Raw genomic sequence first — 19,546 nt, forward strand, 5'->3', positions numbered from 1 at the left:
TATAAAAATAGTTATACTTTTACATTATTCAAATAATTTGTACTAATCAAAGTGAACACTAGCCAGCCATTCACGCATAGGAACATTGGTTGCATATATTCTTCAATTGGATTAATTACTTTTATTACTCATTAATCATTATTAAAATCAAGTATATCCTATTATTTTTCAGATTTAAAATAGTAAATAATGAGAAATAATATTTAATTCTTCAAAGTTTTTTTTTTACAAAAATAGTTCCTATATTTTTCTATACATTAAACCATAAATAACAATAAATAAGTATTAAGATTTTAAAACGAAAGAAATGTTTAATTTTTTTTATTAAGTTTTTAAAAACGTTGTACTGGAATTATTTTGGTAAAATCCAATTAGTGTAACAATACCATACCATCGACACTCATTGATAACATACTAGTGGTAACGGTTAAATATCGCCACGTGATTTTCACGTATTTACATAATTTAATTATTTAAATAAATAAATATTTTTTTAAAAAAATACTATATAGGTGGAAGAAAAAAAAAAGAATTTGAGATACAATAAAAAGAAGTTGGAGGAATAATAATAATATTTGGTTTCACGTTGACCCGTCTACGAGATATTCTATACAACAGCATAAAGATATAGTCATATAAAATAGAAAGAAAAAACAAGCAGTCTTTCTTTTTTTTTTTGAGAAAAAATCGAGCAGTCTTTAGCATGAATGAATACTTAGATTACGAAGTACTATGGATTTCTGAAATTCGAGCTCTTATGAAAAATGAATCATTGGAAGATCTATATCATGTAAAGATATCAACTAAAGTAATTGCTAAAGCCATTGATTATTTTGCTTCTTCTTCTCCTACACTATTTAGTCGGGTGAATGGAGAATTTTCTATTTGGTTATTGAGGCTTGTAAACTGTTCTCTGTTTGATTGCAATAAATTACAAGCTTTTGTTTCAAAAAAAAATAAAATAAAATAAAAGAAAAGAAAGTTAAAATAAAACCATTAAATAGTGGTCTGGAACCATTTACCACAAAAAAAGTAATAAATATCAAAGATACAAGCATGCGCAAGAATAATCCATTCAAGGCAAGCCTATTTCTAATAGCTAAGGAACTTGAACAACGAAAAAGTCCTTCCCACCAGAAGGTATAAATCCACAAATGAGAAAGTAAAGGGCAAAAATTCTCCAAGGTAACATATTATTATGCCAACATAATTATCAACAGTCTCATTCTCAGCGCAGCCAGTGCATACGAAAGCGCTGTCACTTGTTAGTAGGTGTTATTCGCAGAAGGTGATGAAGATTAAGTCCGCTGATCTTTGCAGCAAGTATAAAATCATTCTCTGTCAGTCCACCTATACAACAAGCACACGAATTCACACGTTAAAGCATACGAATCACTCATCCTTTAGAACAATAAAAATGGTAAAGACGCGACTTTGACAAGAAGGCGATATATCGATTGAATCTTACCTACTGCATGGGTCCATATGTCAATCTCTATATTGTTCCACCCAATAAGATGGAGATCCGGGTGATGACCTGTAAAACAGTGAGTTTAAAAATGCAGAAAATTCAAGAATCATCAACCCCAGCCTAAATTAGGCTGTAGTACGACCAAGCCAGGGGTTAGCCTTGAATTAGTAATAACGTTGGAGCAGCATCATAATTAAAAATACCTTGGGAGACCCAGTAATCAACTGATTTAAAATCTAGTTGTAGAAGTTTTTGCTAACAAGTGAAGAAACTTGGAAGAAGTTAATTCAGACGAAAAATCATTTCTCTGTTTTATATATTTGAAAATGAATACTCTCATTCTATGGATTCTGAAACAAAAAGGTGAAGGTCAAAGACGATTGGTTTCCAATACATTTATTCGAATACTTTGTAATTTCTGAGCAAGGCAGGCATATCCCAAGGATAGTTTCCAAGTTGTCTTATCAATTCTGAATCTAGATTCTAATCATAAAATAAGCTCGCCGAATATAAATGGAGAAGCAACAAAGCCTATAGCAGGAAATTTTTGTGTCTAGTTATACCACTGCAATTGATAGTCATGTTACTTCTTGGCGTCTCATCTCACTCACTGTTGGACATGTCATTTAGTACATGTGATAGGCCACAATTGCATGAAACATTCAGGTGTGAAATTCATAAATTTATCATTGTCACTCACTCCATAATCATTTCAAGTTTTATTTCTCCAATAACAAATGAACCAAGAGCACATTGAGAAGATCATAAAAAAGAATGGTATAGTACTCCAAGACACTAAGATACCTATTACAATTACAAAACCATGATATGACAGATTCTCCACCGGCCAAAGAACAGAACACATTACTTGCATGTGGACGTAAAAGGCAAAGAGCCTTGTGCCCACAAAATTTCAAGGACAGATAGAGAGACATAAATTAGGCCAAGCAATTCGGGCAGACAAGGTAATCCGGCATATGTTACCTTCAGCTTCTGCAACATCAGCCACAAGCCGAAGAAACTCCATTCCTTTCACAAAAGTCTTGACCTTCCATGACTGATGCAGCTTCCATGTATCACCTTCATGAACCAAATTCCATCCTGGAACCTGAAAGTAAGATAACAAGTATGAACTCCAATTCAGAAACAGCAAGTAGACAAATATCAAAAGCATGTATTCATTACCTGTAGAATCAAAACATTGGCTGCGTCCTCAGTCATAGGCCTTAGCTCTTTCAAACTGCATGGCACACACTTTTTCATTGACAAATCTAGCAAAAAGGTAACAGTAAAAAATAAGAGACAATTAATTTGCACAAAGAATACAATTATTAGCGATAGATACCATGGATTTGCATAAATATCAAATTATCAACGGAAACAATAAATTTACAAACAAAAGCCTCGAAAAATAAGGCATGTCTATGTTACTCTCTAAAAATCAAGGGTAGGGCCGTTCTCAAAGGCTCCGGGAACTCTGGAACACATTTTCACTCCAGCAACGACATAATTAGACAAATCTAGACAAGAAAAGAGCAGATAACATTTTCTATAGAATAGTTTTGAGTGAAAAAAAGAGTAAAGGTGAAAATGGATTGTCAAACACTCGAGCAAAGACCAATAAGAGTACCTACTAATAACATCCCTATGATGAAACTAAGACGAGGCCCTGCTATGTTTGAATCCCGAACAAAAGGTTCTAGCAATAATATAACAATTTTTATGAGAGATCTAAACGCACCTTGACCAGTACAAAAAGCCCTAACTCCATTTAGACTTCTTACATTTGATGAGAGTACATCATGCCTTCGAACTATATCAGCTACAAATATACTCGAGCTGTATGCAATTACAAAATTATTCGCTTCAACCCAACATAATGTCACGGAGAAGGAACAGGGAAAAAAAATCAGAAACAAACTACTCATAAGGCTAGTCAGGAGTCAAGACAGCAGTAAATGGCTCACAATTTCAAGGAACTCGAGCATCCGGGCATGGTTGTTAAAACATTTCAGAAAAACCACCAGTAAATATAAAAAAAAAAAGATTGTTCAAGTTTGCAATTATTTGTAATTTGTACACAATTTCAAGAAACTAGGACATCATGCCAGAATATTTCAAGAAACTCACAAATTATCAATCAAGTATTTAAAGGAAGCTACCCCGACATCTTAACAATCAAACTGCATAAAAAGGATGGCTTGTGATTCAATGGTCGTTAAAATTTCAAGAAACTAGAGAGATGACGATCAAGAATACCGTCCATGGGTCCTGCAAAGCCTTGGTGGAATCGAAGCCAAAGAAACCTAAGCGAACAGTCAAAGAAAACTCAGTAATCTCGGAGATAAAAACACTAAACGTCAAGTTGCATTTTTGCGAAAGCGGCGAAAGGAGAGAGATTTCTAGTACGTGGACGCTGGAGAGAGAGGTGAGGCATGATTGAAGCGCTCGAATCATCGATTTGGGAGAGAGTCAGCTCTTGTGAAATCTAACGTCATCAATCGCACTTGATCTGAATTTGTGCATCAGCTGAGCTGATACCACACCTCATGGAGCAGAGCTAGCTTGGTTTTTATCTGAATTAATTTAGAAGTTTATCTAATATATAATATTGAAAAATAATTGTAGTTATAGGGGTAGGGGTAGTTTTTTTTCTTTTTAGTTTTGTCAACATAAAAAAGTTACCTTCTAATTTTATTTTTTAATTTTTTTTAAAAAAAATATATAATTCTCACGTACCACGAACTGCTTAGTTCTCTAATTAAGTGGGACCCTTGAATTAATTTGTGATCAAATATCTGGGGCGAATTAATGTAAATAAAAGAAATAGAAAAAATGATCACGATTATAACTACCCCTCTACTGTATAACTACTCTACTGTTTACTTCGTAACATTAGAAATATAATAAATTGCATTCATGTCAAGACGAAGGTTAATGCAACAGAAGGAATAAACTTCCGTTAAAGTAAGTTAGTGTTTGAGAGATTTCTAAAAATTATTTCTCAATTTTTTATTCACAAAAATTTCAAATTTTGTGAATTATGCAACATATACTATGGTACGGGTGATGATAGGGGTGAAATAAGATCGGGACCCGTCCCGTAAACCCCATACCCAACTCCCGTCCCGAAAAGAATCGAAAAACTTTTTTTTCTCCCGATCCCGTACCTGAAAATTTCGGGACCCGATTATTCGGGACCCCGAATGTTCGGGATTCCGTCGGGTAGGGAGAATAAATCCCGAATTTTTTTTCATATTCAAGATTTCGTTCAAAAATAAAAAAAAATTGTGATAATTTTATTAAATATATTATTTAAAAATTTATATTTATAAATAAAAATAAATATTCAACTTAAAACATATAATATTAAAATATTTTGGATAATGTTTCAAAGTTTTGTTAAGAAAAAAAATGTATCGGATAATTATTAATAAAATGTTCGGATATAATTACTAAATATATTTTGATAAATAGATTGTCAAATTAATCTTTGGAGTCTTGTTCTACATATTTGTTCTAATTAGATAATTATAAATATGAATTAATTAAATTATTAATTTAATTTTTAAAAAAATTACACAAAAATAAAATGGCATTTCGTGATTTTATAATTTGATGGTTCAAACAATAAAAATTATGTGAATTAAGTTCACAATTAAGTGTTATATGAGTTAAAACATAATAATATTTAGCTTATTATATTAATAATATTAATAAAATATATTGTTATATTATTTCGGGACGGGACCCGATCCCGCTCCCGATATTAATCGGGATGGGAAAAATTCCGAAAGTTCGGGTCGAAAAAATTTCGGGTTGAGATTTTTTCTGGACGGGAATGAGATGAGATTCGGGAAGAGTCGGGATTTCGGAAATTTTTGCCACCCCTAGGTGATGAGATAAATAATATATAGATAAGTAATGTAATATAATAAAAAAATAAATAAAAAAGGATAGTGAATATTTCATTTGATTTGATTGATAGATTATAGTTTATTTGATTTGATTGATTAAATTTTATATAAAAATAGTAAATTACCATATTATTTTTTTAATAATAAATAAAAAAATATGAATAATATTATTTATAAGGAGTAATATAGTAATTTCAATTCAACGATTTGATTGATGTAAGATAAATAATTAATGATTTGATTGATGTAAAATTATAATTAATAGATGGATAAATAATATGATAAGAAAAACGTGTGATTAGACATAGATTATTAAAAATGGTACCAAATGGAAAGAATAAAACAAGAGGTGCTTTCACTTGATATACGTCATGTCTTAACTTATAAGAACGTAGTCCGCATCATCTGAGAACCTATCTCCGGCAGTTGGCGGCAAATTATGACGAGAGACAGGCTTATGGACCTGGGCATGAGTCTCTGCCTCGTGCTGGAACATCTTCACTAACTCGTCCAACTCCATTTTCATAACTTTAACCTGGTCATCCTTCACTGGTTTTTTCAACCCGAGGTAGATCAACCCGACCGCAATTAGAATTATGCCTATGAAGAATAGAAGTGCAGAAAATAAACCAAATGCATAGGGTGTGTTTACTGCGCCAGGCATCCCATCAACGTTGATTCCAAATAGCCCAGTGATGATGGAAAGAACAAGCCCACAGCCTCCGAAGACAGCTAAATTATGAGTGACAGTAAGGCTTCTATCCTGAAATTTATGGACGATTTTCACCGTAAGATGATTTGCACCATTTTTCCATAAAGAATCGATAAAAGGACAAAAATAGGCATGCCCTTTGACGTAGCAAAGTTACTGCAGAATGACAAAGAACATTTTGTGATATAACAGTTAAAATGTTCACTGCTCCTGGATGCTATCACCATCCTGTGGCTTGGTTTGCATTGCAAAACACAAACAATAGGAACTCAATAAATAAGGGTGTAAACGAATCGAGCCGGTTCGCGAACTTTTCGAGCCGGCTCCATAAATATGTGATTCGTATTCGAATTTATCAAACTCGAGTGAACCCGAACATGTTCGAACTTTTTTTCAAACCGAGCTCGAACTAAAATTATTTTTTTCGATAGTTCGCGAGCCTTAATATTTTATTAATATAATATAATTATATAATAAATATATATACATTTCAAACCTTTCCGGACATTTCGAGCTTTTCGAACAAATAGTTCACAAATAGGTTCGAATATTTAAAGTTGAACTCGAACTTCATTTCGAGCCGAGCCGAGCTCGAGCCAAAATATTTGAAATTTTCGAGCTTCGAATCGAGCTCGAACTCGAATATACTTAATTCGAGCCGAATTTGAGCCTTGATTTTTTACTATTATTCGGCTCGATTCGGTTCGTTTGCACCCCTATCAATAAGCACTTAGAAGCCTCGTCATATAGAGCTGATGTAAGACAAACCTGCAACCATGCACGAACAGTGCTCTGCATGACATCTTGAATGGTAAACAAACGGCCACGGACTGCTTCTTGCTCTTCAATCATTTCCCTAGTACTCTTTCTCGTTCCTTCCAGCAGACTTTTCGTTAGATGTCCTCTCAAATGTTGTAGAAGTTCAAATACAATTTCTTCCCTTGCATGGAGCGACCATTTTACTCTGATAACCTGCAATGTGTTGACAGAGTTTCAAACTTAAGAAATCCATGAGAAGAGAATCATAAACCTGAAGCATACTCAATGCAAGCACCACTGGCCAAAATTTTAGGCACGACTTAAATAATTATGACGTGATTTCAATAACTATTTGGAATTGGTATATCAGAACTCATCCCTGAACGAGTTTTCTATAAAAGATCCCATGGGAGGCACATCTTTCAGTGAAATAAAGTAATTTGCTGTCCGTACTTTAAAAATAAGAATAATCGTGTCAGTTGCTCAGAGCTAGTGAAGTTCAAATGTTCATGTTCTAAAAACTTCAGGTCCATGAAGCAGTTGAAAAATTCCATGTAATCTGAAAATGGGGAGTTCTATGAATTATCTATAATCAATTATGCATTTAAAAAGAACTGAACCTTCATGTCACATAGATACCTGTCTTGATAACCTTCTTATTTCTTGATTGAGGATTACACCAAAAAGATTTAAATCTTCATGATTTCGCCTATTCAAAAAGTTTCACAAGTATGGAGGGAGAGAGAGAGAGAGGGTGAGTGAGTGAATGCAATATCACAGAACCGAAAGTAGGTCAATGCTGATAGAGGTACCTGTTCATGAACTTCAATTCCATTTCATCCGCTGCACCAAAAATGGATTTCCGAAATAACCTTAAAGTAAGAAAAAACATTAACTCATTCATCATGACTCTGATTGATTTTAAACAATCTGGGTAATGGCTGTGACAGCTAGTTAAGCTATCAATATTATGAATGACAACCTCTACACGTGTATTTAGTATTTACTATTCAAACCAAAAACGACGAAGAACAAAGTAAACCAATTCAAGTGTCTGCATGATCATTCTCATATTTTGTGTATATTTACATCAATATCCTGAATTTAATGCTGTTGTCATTGGATTAATACATAAATTTTAAGGCAATCTAACCACATAAAGTGTCTGCTTATTCCTCATGGCTCACAATTATTTAATTTGCTTCACTAACTAGTTGGTTCTGGTGAAATCAGATAGCTTCAGGCTAACTAATACATTTTAGTCACACAAAAAAATCACATTTATTGGCTCCAAGCAATCATAGATGGTCCCATAGGGCATATTGAGGGAGGTAGGAGACGCAATGATAAGACAATAAATTGAAGAGGGTAAAAATGATTTAATTACTTCAAGTCCATTAATCGAGGAAAGAAAGAATTGCTGGTTTCATGGCTAAAAAGCACAGAATAAAACCAAATAAAGGGAAGTCATGGTTGCTCTAAATCTGTGCATTAATCGATATGAATTTTCTGAGGCACCCAAGCAACCGTTCATTGAATAATTCATATAGGTGTGGCCACAGTTAAGGCAAAACCATGATGTTTTGCAGAGGACTTGAGCTAGTCACTCATTTTTTCAATCAGGTCCTTCTTTGAGAATTGGCATCAATAGCACGCCTTTATTTCGTATTACAGTTTCTTTTAAAGCCCTAAAAGAGTAAGAAACAGCCAAAATATTGAAAAAAACAAAAACAAACAAATCAATTTGTGGTGTATACCCTGGGAAGTTTTAAACAATATTGATACTTATTTTAAGAAAAGTGATGAATACTTCCAGCCCAACATCAATGGAAATTTAGAGTGGCTGAAAGAGAATATATGAAAATAAACGTGACATATTCACTATTACCGAATGACATATTTCTTGGATCAAGGAAATAATCAGCTATATGATAATCAATCATCCTTAGGTGGTGGCGCCAAGCAGATAATATATGGTTTAACTTACAAGAACCCATACCAAGTTTATAGCAAGGTGACTTTGCTAAACAGTAATATTAACAATTAGACATATTTATCAATGATAACCAATTTGGTTGCAATGTTACAATATCAATCCCAAGGCCTCACCTATCATCCCACCGTGCCAACCGGCTAGCTAATTGTGCTATGATTTCATGTACAGTTCTTGGGGCACTGTAACCACCACCAAGAAGAAGCTCCTAGAATGGAGAGAATGCAACTGATGTTAACAAAATTCATGCAAAATGAAGCACAACAAATGACTACCAGATACATCAGTTCTAAATCAGGAGGAAAATGAACATCGGAAGTTAAAATTGAAGTCTGAAAATCCATGGTTCATTGTTCCCGCCAGAAAAAAATTAGGTAAGATTCAATTATTTTCTCAGTATTAAAATTTTCTGGAAATGTATTCTTAAAAGTTGAATTGCTAAATGTAATACATGTTTGATTATATTCTTGGAATGGATATATTTATTACTAAGTGGGTCTTTTAAACCGTACAAATCTAGCATTTGAAAATTTGAAGAAAAAAAAATTTGGAGTGATGAAAAGATAAAATTAAAACAATAATTGTATAGGGGATGGGAAAGTGTGTTGAAAATAAAATGAATTGAATGAGTTAAACGATAGAGTGTATGTTTGTTTGTGATTCCCAAAAATAAAAACATTTTGCAAATACACCAATAAACATAGCTATTTTTCAGCATTGGCTGTGCTACAGAATATAACTGCATGTGCACCCATAAAAAAACTACTGAACCAAAATAATTATCCTAAACAAACAGTTGAAGAAGAATAAAAATAAATGTCAGATAACAAAAAAGAGATAAATTACAAATGAACTGAACCTGGACTTCCACAACGCCTAAAACATTAATTCTTGAAGCAGATCCCTTCACATGCAGAACAGTTAAAAGAAAATTTTGAGCTTGCCATGAACGGATAACAACAGGGATATCATCTTCTTCAACGTAAGGATCACCAGCAGATTGCCCAAGAAGCTCAAACAGTAAACCTCCAGCAACCCTTACTGGGACCTGCCAGCAAAAATGAGAACGATTACAACATTTGACAGATTCTAATCATAGATCATTCTGTTCTAATTAATCGGCCATGCAATAACTGAAAGTTCAGATTAAGAAAGAGTTTGGTAGTGACCACATTGAACCTCATAAAATGATTGCAAGTCACTTGGACATGAAAATTGGATAGAGTAGACAAGGAATCTACCTCATACAAGAGGTGTTTCATCCGTTCGCTGATCAATTTACTCTCATCTCTCAGAGCAGTACTAATGGCAGGATGCAGCCAATGAGAATTGTTGAGCCATGCATCCACATAAGGATGACCTGCAGCAAGATGACACCACCATCTAGGCCCAGCAGGGATTTCCCAGTAAGGAGCAACTAAGTCAGCAACGGTTAGATCATCCTCATCGTCCATAATATCAAACTCCTGAGCTGACCAGTCTGCATCAACTTTCACAGTTTGGACAAGTTCGGAAATTCTAGCCCACCCTATCGGAGCCCAATGATTCCCTACACATTTTTCAGTAGAACGGAAGCATTCTAACTGAGAGTTCTTGCTATCCATGTTCAGAGATTCAGCTGCATGATCACCCAATTTCATAAAGGGGTCAGATTTCAGCAAATTGTCCCCACTCTGTTTTTGAGACATTGGCATGGAACCTCCATCAGAGGGAGCTCGGTTCTTGACACTAACACCATTCATTTGATAAGAAGGCTGGGTTTTTGAAACTGATTTTTTATTCCCTCGGATGAATTCAAAGGCACAAATAAGTCCATCCGTCCAAAGTTGACTCCCTGGAATGCCGTCCTTATTGCAGCGGCCTCTATGGATTTCAGGCTTCATCGTTCCATTATTATGGAGTGAGAAATCTTCAGCTTTCCCACTCATGCTCTTCAATATATAAACCACAATGGACAACTGCTTTACAGGTAACCAAATGTTTCAGGCCAATGATGTCTCATGTCACGGTGCAATTAATAAGAGAACAGAGGTTGGTGCTCATCCATTTCTTAAACCTCTGTAAATGGGAAATACGTGCTGAATAGTGAATCCCTGGAGCATCGAGAGGAGAAAAAACCAGCTGTTTTTTAGTGAGTTGAGCAGTTGAATACGACACAAAATCGAATCAGACCCATAAATAAGTGAGGCAGAACGACAAAGCATTTTAACGTTGCTAGCAGATACTAGATCATTCGGTAAAAGCCGACCTCAAGAGCTTTACAGTATATTTATCCTTAATGTAGCCAACAGAGGTCCAGGAATTTCGAATATCCTGATGTCAGCTATTGATTTCTTCTGGTTCCTATTAGAGTGCTCAAAAAACTCATAACTAGTCAAACAGTTCCTCGATACCAAATTGTTATACACTGTTAACTTGAAAATGCACGAGTCAATGATTGTGTAAGACGGTATGAAAACCCGTTGGAGAAAAAAACATGTTCAATGTCCCAGATTATGTCAAAATGAGTCAAAAATAAAATCCCTTTTTCAAATCCCTCCTTTGAAGCCTGACCTAGTCTTACTAGCTCAAGAATCATATTTTGTTAACTTGCAACAGTGTCAACTGGATATAAACTGAAATTCACGGACCGCCACTGTCAAATAGAGAAAATCGCCATAAAAAGCTGTAAATGGCTAAAATGACGCAGTGGGGGGCGTGTTTGATCAGTTCTCGCCAAATTTCACGAAATTCAAATGGTGAAAGAAGAGATTAATGGAAATTACCAAAAGCACTTAAAAAGAGAGATGTAATCCACCTCGCGTAAAATTTCAGCCTCGACACGAAATCCGCCGTAAATGTAATTATCTTTTTTCTCGTGCTTCCAAAACAAATCTGTAATAATCCCTCAGAAAAAGAGGGGGGACAACCAATCTGTAGCGTGGGTCATGCGCAAATCCTATGTTATGTTAAATGAATAAACGGAGACAGAACGATCTAGGAGAGTTTACGACAAGATGACACGTTTGATTCCTTTCAAAACTGCATGACACCCTCTGTAACAAATTCTTTTTTTGAGAAAATGAAAACACCTGTACATGTTATAATAATAATAATAAAAATAAATAATAATTGCATTCAAAAATCAAAATCATGTGATATTGAAAATCCCTAGTAAAATCTTACCTCTTACGAATAGAATAAAGTAGTGTTTGAGAGAACTTTTTAAAAGCACTTTTCAGCTTTTCCGTTAACAAAAATTTGAAATTTTGTAAAATTTTATTAACGAGAAGCTGAGAAGTGCTTCCTAGAAGCTCTCTCAAACACTACCTAAATGTGCTTGAGTTTTTTTTAACTCAGGTGGATTAGATATTCCACATAACCATATCATTGATTCAACCCCAAAATTAATGGGGGAGCCACGCCATTAAAATGCTTCGATAAGCTATTTCCTTCTTTCTCCCATTTTTATTTTTTCATTTTACCGGTCTCTTTTCGGGATACACTCTTTCCACAAAAAAAACAATAATATCATGATTAACTTGTTTTGATTTTTTTTTTTTTTGAGTTAAACTTGTTTTGATATTTTTCAAAAGTGTTTTTTTAAGCACTTAAATGATCATCCAAACAATTTATAAACTAAAAAAATATTTTTTTTAAAAAAAATGTTTTTTTGGTCTGGCTTTTGATACCAAACAAGACCATAATATATTACATACTGTCTTCTTATGATATTACTTTTATATTAATTAATATAAAACAAATTAATTAATTTTATTTATTTTAAAAATATATAAAAACATGATATGTGCACCAGGACACTACTGGACACTAGATACAAATAATTTCATATTTTTGTCTTCTTTTACGCATTGCTATAATTTTTCGTCGATGTTTTTATATTATTTTAAAATCGACAGCTTAATGTTATTTAATAATAATCCACTAAATATTATTTATTTATTTACATTCCATATTTAATCTAAGCCACGCCTTACAAGACCCAAGGCCACTCAACACGACTTTGATTCAAATTGCAGGAAACTTTAGGCTTATGTAAATAGACAGAGAACCTGATTTTACAACGGTAATCAGTCACTCGTATCGGAGAAGACCACAGAGAAAGATGAGGCTTCTTCTCTGCAACTCTTCACCGCATTTAGCCCCGATTATTCGCCCCGTCAAAACCCTACACATCTGTCCAATTTCAAATTTTCATCTGAAAGTTCCATCAATTACTCAGGCTTTGAGTACAACTTTAATCTCAGTTGCGCTCTCCGTGGGTATTTTATACGCTTATCCTCCTGATGTGTTTTCGATTGATTTTAGTATTCCGACGGAGGAATCGATCTGCCGTGGAGAAGAAAAGTACGCGGATCCTAAATTGACCGGAGACACGGTGACGAACGAGGGGATTGTGGAAGAGGCTTGGGAGATTGTGAATGATAGTTTTCTCGATACCGGTCGCCACCGTTGGTCGCCTGATTCTTGGCTTGTATGTATCACTCTACTTAAAGATTGTTTTTTTTATGCTGCATCTGCAATTCTGATATTTTTGTTGGGGTTTCAGGAGAAGAAGAAAGATATATCAGGCACATCGATTCAGACAAAATCAAGAGCTCATGAGATCATCCGTCGTATGCTGGCGAGTTTGGGCGACCGTTACACACGTTTTCTCTCTCCTTCTGACGTAATCTTTCTCAGCTGTCGCAATTGTCCTCCAATATACATGTTTCTTGAAATATATATTTTTTGCTCTACGCATAGCCCGAATTCTTGGATTTCTTTTGTGCATCTTCTCCCCTTTACTTGATTTATATCCTTTGATGCTCCTCTCTTATTTCTCGATATTTTTGTCATTTATTATCCTCTTCTTATTATCCACTCCATATCAATTTTGTGCCATGTTATGGAGCTATTGTGATAGAAAAAGAACTGTGCCTGATCATACTGGGTGATGTTTAAGGCAACATCTTTTGACTGATTTGTTGGCTTCTCAAAGTTGATTACGAGTGCATTCATGACTTTTTTCATGTGATTACGAGAGTCAAGTTTTAGTTTTCCAAGTTTTTCTTTCCTACTTGTTCTGACCCAAAGAAAAATGTCCATGCGTGAGGTTATCAGAGTTGTTTGTGTTTAGTTTTGTATTTGTGGTAAATTATTCAGAGTTCTTCGTTTTTTGGTTTTGTCTTTGCGGTTCATTATCCATGTTTCATCATTTCTTGGTTCTGTTATTGGATTTATTTTGCTATTCCCTTGGCCATTAGTCATGGTTGTTGTGTTGTTCATTACTTACCACTTGTTCTGTTTATAATAAGTTTGATAAATTAAACATGCAATCACATGTATCGATGCTGTTTTTACTTACAAAATTTTCAGTTTTCTTATCCAATGATGTATCTTGCCTTCATCGTCATCGAAAGTTCTCCAAGATGGCGAGGTATGACATGACTGGTATTGGGATAAACCTTAGAGAAATTCCTGACAGTAATGGAGTAGTGAAGTTAAAGGTTTTAGGTCTTATTTTGGATGGCCCTGCCCATTCTGCTGGTGTTAGACAGGTATAAGTTCATGTCCTGCCATGCCTATTTATTTGTCCTTATTTACTTTTTTTTCTTTAAAAAAAATAATGAATTTTATGTTTTCGCCCATTTTAAGCTCACTAGTAGCCTAAAAGCATATTTCTAGTGGAGTGGCAAGTTCAATGTTGGTCTCACAGAAAGCTGTCACCTTTTCCGTGAAGGCCAACTGATCCATGCTTCTGTGGAATTACGTTTTAATTTTCTTTTGATTTTTGAATGCATGAGCGGTTAATATATTAAACTTGAATCATGGTGGAGTTAACTGACATGGAAAATATTTGTGGCATGTTGGCAAAATGAGTTTAAAGAAGAAAATATCAGCGCATTTTGAAGCCGGTTCCCATGCTAACGTTCTTTTGTTCCCGGAAGCATTATTTATTGAACATAATATAAAGAGGGTGCAGTTATTAAATTACCCCTTTACACAGTGCAGATAAGTATTGTATCGTCTACGCATATGGTCTGATCTGAGACATTTTAAACTCCAATCTGTCCCACAAACTTGGCTTGTTTTTTAATTTGGATTTATAAACCTTGTGCACATTCTTTCAGTTATCTGGTTCTAATATAATCTTTATATTTTTATTTGACTCGCAATTTTGTGGTAGGGTGATGAACTATTGTCTATTGATGGGGTGGATGTGTTAGGAAGATCTGCATTTGAAGCATCGTCGCTATTACAAGGCCCTAATGAAACATTTGTCAACATAATGGTTAGTAACAGCAGAACACCAATTTTGCTTGTTATTTATTTGATTGATTGTTCCTACTCATCACTGTTTAGGTAAAGCATGGAAACTGTGGGCCCGTGGAATCCATTAGGGTCCAGAGGCAATCTATTGCGAAGTCCCCTATTTTTTACCGATTAGAGCAAGTTAAGAGCGATTCAGGATCTGTAGGTTATGTCCGCCTTAGAGAATTCAACGCATTGGCCAGGAAGGATTTTGTAACAGGTAAATGCTGCACCAACTATCCATGGGTAGATCATGTACTTTACCTTGTTACTTGTTACAGGTTCTTATTGACTTCCAACAGTGTTCCTATCTTCAACTTATAGGAATATAAGAGTGTCAATATTATGACATTTTTTCCATGCTTCATGAGTTTCAATTGATCACATTTCACTTCATTCCTTCTGAGTCCTCTAATTAGAAAGAAGAATGAGTTACAATCTTCGTAACTTTCAGCTGTCAAATGGAACTCCTCCGTTTTGAAATCTGTTGGTTTGACTTGATTTGCTTAATATGCAGCAATGAGAAGACTAGAAGACATGGGTGCCTCATATTTTGTCATTGATCTTAGGGATAATCTTGGGGGACTAGTGCAGGTAATGAGTTGGTTTTGATAACTTTGTGTTAATTTTTTCTCCTCACTCAGTAAATTGAGAAGTTTACATCTTTGTTCCCTTCTGAACTTTTGGATTTTGATTAAATGTATTGATGCAGGTAGAAGCAAGCATGAGATGGATAAATATAGAATATTCATAAAACCTTGGGTATTTTCAAATTGGCTGGTTAATTAGAGCTCTATGATCATGCTAATCCTAGAAGTTTCTAAATAAACTTGAAAACCAGCAATTGTGCATAACTTAAAAATTTAGTGATTTTTAGAGGCTCAAGTATCGATTCCTTGCCTTTTGTTGCATCTATCCAGGTTGGAAAAACTCTACAGGTTGGACTTGAGAAAGTTAATGTGATGACAAAAACAAATAAATTTCACTTGTCAACTTTGCAGTTTACGAAGCTACAGACCTAGGAAACTAACCAAGTGCTACTCAATTCAATATATTGTTGAAAATGATTTGCTCGATTTTGTTATTGAAGGTGTAATATGCTGCCTATTGCAGGCTGGAATTGAGATTGCTAAACTCTTCCTGAATGAAGGGGAAACGGTACGTGATTTGCTGCAACTTTGATTGTTGCGCACGTAAAATACTACATAAACTAACCTATAGATAGACAGACATATCTAATGGTTTGAGAAATAGTTCGATATGCCGAAATGTATCATTAAGTCGCAAAGACCAGTCAGTCTTTTCAATTTGAGTTTTTTTTTTCTCCATATGACCTATTTCAAATGATTTTCTAAGAATTTTTGTCATAAACTTTAGTTTTTTCCTTGTAGATCTTCAAATTCTCATAAGCACCATTTTCATCAGAATGCAATTTGCACTATATATTGGCATCGTCCAGTTTGAAGTTAAAGCTTTTATTATCCAATAGCGTCATTCGCAAATTCTAGATGCAGTGACAATGTGTTCTATAAACTAACCGATAAAAGAGATATATCTATTGATGTTTTTAAAACCGTTTGATATGGCCGATATGTATCATTATGTCACAAAGACCAATTTTTTCAGATGAAAAGCTTTAGTTTTTGCTTTATAAATCTTTGAATTCTCGTATACACCATTTTTTAGTTCAATAACTTGCGATCTGTGCTATTTTTGAGTTAGTTGCAATTTGCGCTATTTATTGGCATCATCCATGTTTGAATTGAAAGTTTGTGTATTGTCGAATAAGCTTTATTTTCCAATTTCACATGCGAATGACATACTTTCCATAAACCAACTGATAGGGAGAGACATACCAATGATGTTTTAAAAGCAGCCAACTGATAGGGAGAGACATACCAATGATGTTTTAAAAGCAGTTCGGTATACCCAACGTGCATCATTTTGAATTAATAGTTTATCTCTTGACCAATATCATATGATATTCTAAAAATTATTTTCTCTTGAAAAGATTTAGTTTTCATTGTATAAATATTCGAATTCTCATATGCACCATTTTTGTGTTTATTAAGTTGCTATTTTGCAAAGTTTATAGGCATCATCCAGTTTGAATTTAAAGTTTTTATAGCTAAATAAGTTTTATGTTCCAATTCATAGGCAAATGACAATGCTTTCGATAAACTAACCGATAGGGAGATATACCCAGTGATATTTTAAAAGTAGTTCGACATGCCCAAAGTGCATCAGTAAGTCCTAGAGAAACTGATGCTCATAAAGACAATCAAATGCTGCTGCACTCACTTTTTTTTAGTGTTGGTACCAAGTTTGAGAACTGATGTGCATGTTTGAAAAAGTCACATCATTATCGGTCACATATTTGCGTGCTTCATTCTTTTACTTTTCTCATTTTTGTGACAGGTGACTTACACTGTTGGTAGGGATCCATTGTCCGTGAAAAATATTGTAGCTGAAACTTCTCCTTTATTTACTGCTCCAATGATTGTAAGAACACCTTTATTATGACTACCTAGACTTTGATTACTTTGTAATGATGATAAGATTGTGGAATGTATCTCCCTGACCTCACTCCCTTTCCCTTGGTCACATTGCAAATTTTTTGAAACCATCACGATTGATTCTCTTGTCATTAATGGAACTCAATGATCTCAATGTCAGATTTCTTTCATCTGGAACTGTTCGTGCTATTAAATGGTTCTCAATTTCGATTTATCAGCAATCTGAGTACTGTTATGATAATATAATGTATATCAGCTGGGTTGCTAATTTTAGATTTGTGAATATCCAATCATGTAATTTTTTGAGTATCTCATTGAAAATTTGTGGGTTGGGAAGTATGTACTAATTTATGTCAACAAATCCTAACTCATGCTAAAATATAAGTTTGAATTGACAAGATTTGTATAAAGGCATGGTTTCTACATTGTATATGCTCCAGGGATATAAGATTTGAAACTTTAACAACCTACGTTTATTGTTTGAATTGTGGATCGCATATTATGATCATTTTGAGATTTAAAATAACAAATGGCAATTGAAACATCTCTTGTTTCTTGGTCGGCATTTTTGAGATGATATTTACTACCGTTTTCCATCCACTTCCAATGCAGGTTTTGGTGAACAAAAATACTGCTAGTGCAAGTGAAATCGTTAGTACTCGAGAAGACAATGCAGTTTTCGATTCAGTTTCCTTTAAGTACCGTTTTATTAAAAAAAAATGGTTATTTCTTGTAGGTTGCTACTGCACTTCATGATAACTGTAGAGCTGTTCTTGTTGGGGAAAGGACTTACGGAAAGGTGTTAATTGCTTATGTTTTGGACGACGTTATTGTTTTAATGCTACTCGTATTTCAACTGGTTTTCCCCAAAATCTTGCAAATGGAAGTTATTTTCTAGTAACGTTGATTGAGGAACTCTAGGATTAAGACCACTGTTTAAGATTCAAATTTCAGATTAGCGCAGAGCGTTATAGGGTCAGGCTTATGACATTATCATAACATTTTGCCCAGTACCTTCTTGCAGGGTTTGATTCAATCTGTATTTGAGCTCAGTGATGGGTCTGGCATTGTGGTCACCATGGGGAAGTATGTTACCCCAAATCATATGGACATAAACGGGAATGGGATTGACCCAGATTTTCGTACTTTACCTGGTAAGATATCCTAATTTCTTCTATTGATATTTAATTAATTAAAACTACTAGTATAGCTACATATCAGAATTCATGTGTTAACTACAGCCTGGAATGAAGTCTCTGGATATCTATCCAAGTGCCACAAGCCACGTGAAGGATAATGTGAAATCATAGGAGTTTCAACTCCAGCTTATATGGCTAAAAGGTGGCATCTGAAATACATGACGATGACGCAGCTCTTGTGCTTGCTTCTCAAGGTCTCCTACTTCGCCTGAGCATGAGTAAGTAGTTGGTTTATATCTTTGCAGCGTTTTTGTTCCTTTTAACTGCTAAGATCCACAGTTGTTAAAGTTATAATATTTTCAGAGGCTGAAGATCCGAAGAATCATATGCGCCATAGGAAGCTAGCTGGTTGTGCTGATAACCAGAGGGGGTCATTCTTTATATAGTAAAATTTGCTCTTGGGTGCCAGATTTCATTTTATGTTGAATTTGTTAATCCCCCCCCCCTCTTCTCCTAGCCACGTACCCCATATAATTTAGCGCTTCCCGTCACATGCACTTGGTTTCATAAACCTTTTGATAGTGAAAAATTTTGAATGATAATTTTTAGGCTGCTTACGAGTGAATGCAAATTGATGCACTGATGAATTAAATCAGTCAAGTAGTTAGTTACCAAAGGTCTCTCCTTGATATAATGAATAGGTATAAATATACTTCGAGATCAAGAATTCCAATAGCAAAAAGAC

At 34.5% G+C, this 19,546-nt stretch overlaps 3 protein-coding genes across 7 annotated transcripts; 1 reads left to right on the plus strand and 2 right to left on the minus strand.

Annotated features, from left to right (window-relative positions):
- Positions 1-969: 969 nt before the first annotated feature.
- Positions 970-4,041, minus strand: LOC140865348 (pterin-4-alpha-carbinolamine dehydratase 2, mitochondrial). Of its 2 annotated transcripts, XM_073269955.1 has the most exons (7): positions 3,881-4,041; positions 3,731-3,777; positions 3,213-3,310; positions 2,657-2,742; positions 2,456-2,579; positions 1,469-1,537; positions 970-1,350 (listed from the first exon to the last, which is right to left on the minus strand). In XM_073269955.1, the coding sequence occupies exons 1-7, from the start codon at positions 3,926-3,928 to the stop codon at positions 1,259-1,261; spliced, it is 564 nt and encodes a 187-aa protein (XP_073126056.1). In that variant the 5' UTR covers positions 3,929-4,041; the 3' UTR covers positions 970-1,258. The 2 variants fall into 2 exon arrangements, with proteins under 2 accessions (XP_073126056.1, XP_073126057.1); XM_073269956.1 differs by lacking the exon at positions 3,213-3,310 and having other exon boundaries at positions 3,881-3,978.
- Positions 4,042-5,692: 1,651 nt separating this feature from the next.
- On the minus strand, positions 5,693-11,868 carry LOC140865540 (uncharacterized). 3 transcript variants are annotated; one of them, XM_073270209.1, is made up of 8 exons: positions 11,650-11,868; positions 10,094-10,945; positions 9,712-9,900; positions 8,969-9,060; positions 7,672-7,731; positions 7,499-7,568; positions 6,869-7,072; positions 5,693-6,151 (listed from the first exon to the last, which is right to left on the minus strand). In XM_073270209.1, the coding sequence occupies exons 2-8, from the start codon at positions 10,778-10,780 to the stop codon at positions 5,765-5,767; spliced, it is 1,689 nt and encodes a 562-aa protein (XP_073126310.1). In that variant the 5' UTR covers positions 10,781-10,945; positions 11,650-11,868; the 3' UTR covers positions 5,693-5,764. The 3 variants fall into 3 exon arrangements, with proteins under 3 accessions (XP_073126310.1, XP_073126311.1, XP_073126312.1); XM_073270210.1 differs by having other exon boundaries at positions 11,618-11,868; XM_073270211.1 differs by having other exon boundaries at positions 10,094-10,973; positions 11,618-11,868.
- A 986-nt stretch (positions 11,869-12,854) lies between these two features.
- Positions 12,855-19,456, plus strand: LOC140866414 (carboxyl-terminal-processing peptidase 1, chloroplastic). Of its 2 annotated transcripts, XM_073271402.1 has the most exons (13): positions 12,855-13,326; positions 13,402-13,521; positions 14,255-14,392; positions 15,022-15,126; positions 15,198-15,366; positions 15,664-15,740; positions 16,260-16,304; positions 17,565-17,648; positions 18,275-18,313; positions 18,399-18,461; positions 18,687-18,816; positions 18,904-19,079; positions 19,165-19,456. In XM_073271402.1, exons 1-12 carry the CDS (start codon positions 12,958-12,960, stop codon positions 18,957-18,959), a joined length of 1,395 nt encoding a protein of 464 aa, XP_073127503.1. In that variant the 5' UTR covers positions 12,855-12,957; the 3' UTR covers positions 18,960-19,079; positions 19,165-19,456. The 2 variants fall into 2 exon arrangements, with proteins under 2 accessions (XP_073127503.1, XP_073127504.1); XM_073271403.1 differs by lacking the exon at positions 12,855-13,326 and having other exon boundaries at positions 14,211-14,392.
- Positions 19,457-19,546: the final 90 nt, after the last annotated feature.

Source organism: Henckelia pumila, chromosome 4 (genome assembly GCF_033568475.1).
Source record: "Henckelia pumila isolate YLH828 chromosome 4, ASM3356847v2, whole genome shotgun sequence".
NCBI classification, from domain to species: Eukaryota; Viridiplantae; Streptophyta; class Magnoliopsida; order Lamiales; family Gesneriaceae; genus Henckelia; species Henckelia pumila.

Bases quoted from the DNA above. Each gene is read 5' to 3' on its own strand.
- LOC140865348 (XM_073269955.1), bottom strand. From the start codon at position 3,928: ATGATTCGAGCGCTTCAATCATGCCTCACCTCTCTCTCCAGCGTCCAC. The intron at 3,311-3,730 runs GTATTCTTGATC...AATTGCATACAG, and splicing joins CTTTGCAGGACCCATGGACG to CTCGAGTATATTTGTAGCTG. The intron at 2,743-3,212 runs GTGCGTTTAGAT...CCTTTTTGCTAG, and splicing joins GGCTTTTTGTACTGGTCAAG to ATTTGTCAATGAAAAAGTGT.
- LOC140865540 (XM_073270209.1), bottom strand. From the start codon at position 10,780: ATGAGTGGGAAAGCTGAAGATTTCTCACTCCATAATAATGGAACGATG. The intron at 9,901-10,093 runs GTAGATTCCTTG...TTTTGCTGGCAG, and splicing joins TGAAACACCTCTTGTATGAG to GTCCCAGTAAGGGTTGCTGG. The intron at 6,152-6,868 runs GTTTGTCTTACA...CATAAATTTCAG, and splicing joins CTGTTCGTGCATGGTTGCAG to GATAGAAGCCTTACTGTCAC.
- LOC140866414 (XM_073271402.1), top strand. From the start codon at position 12,958: ATGAGGCTTCTTCTCTGCAACTCTTCACCGCATTTAGCCCCGATTATT. The intron at 17,649-18,274 runs GTAAGAACACCT...CTTCCAATGCAG, and splicing joins TATTTACTGCTCCAATGATT to GTTTTGGTGAACAAAAATAC. The intron at 18,462-18,686 runs GTGTTAATTGCT...ACCTTCTTGCAG, and splicing joins GGGAAAGGACTTACGGAAAG to GGTTTGATTCAATCTGTATT.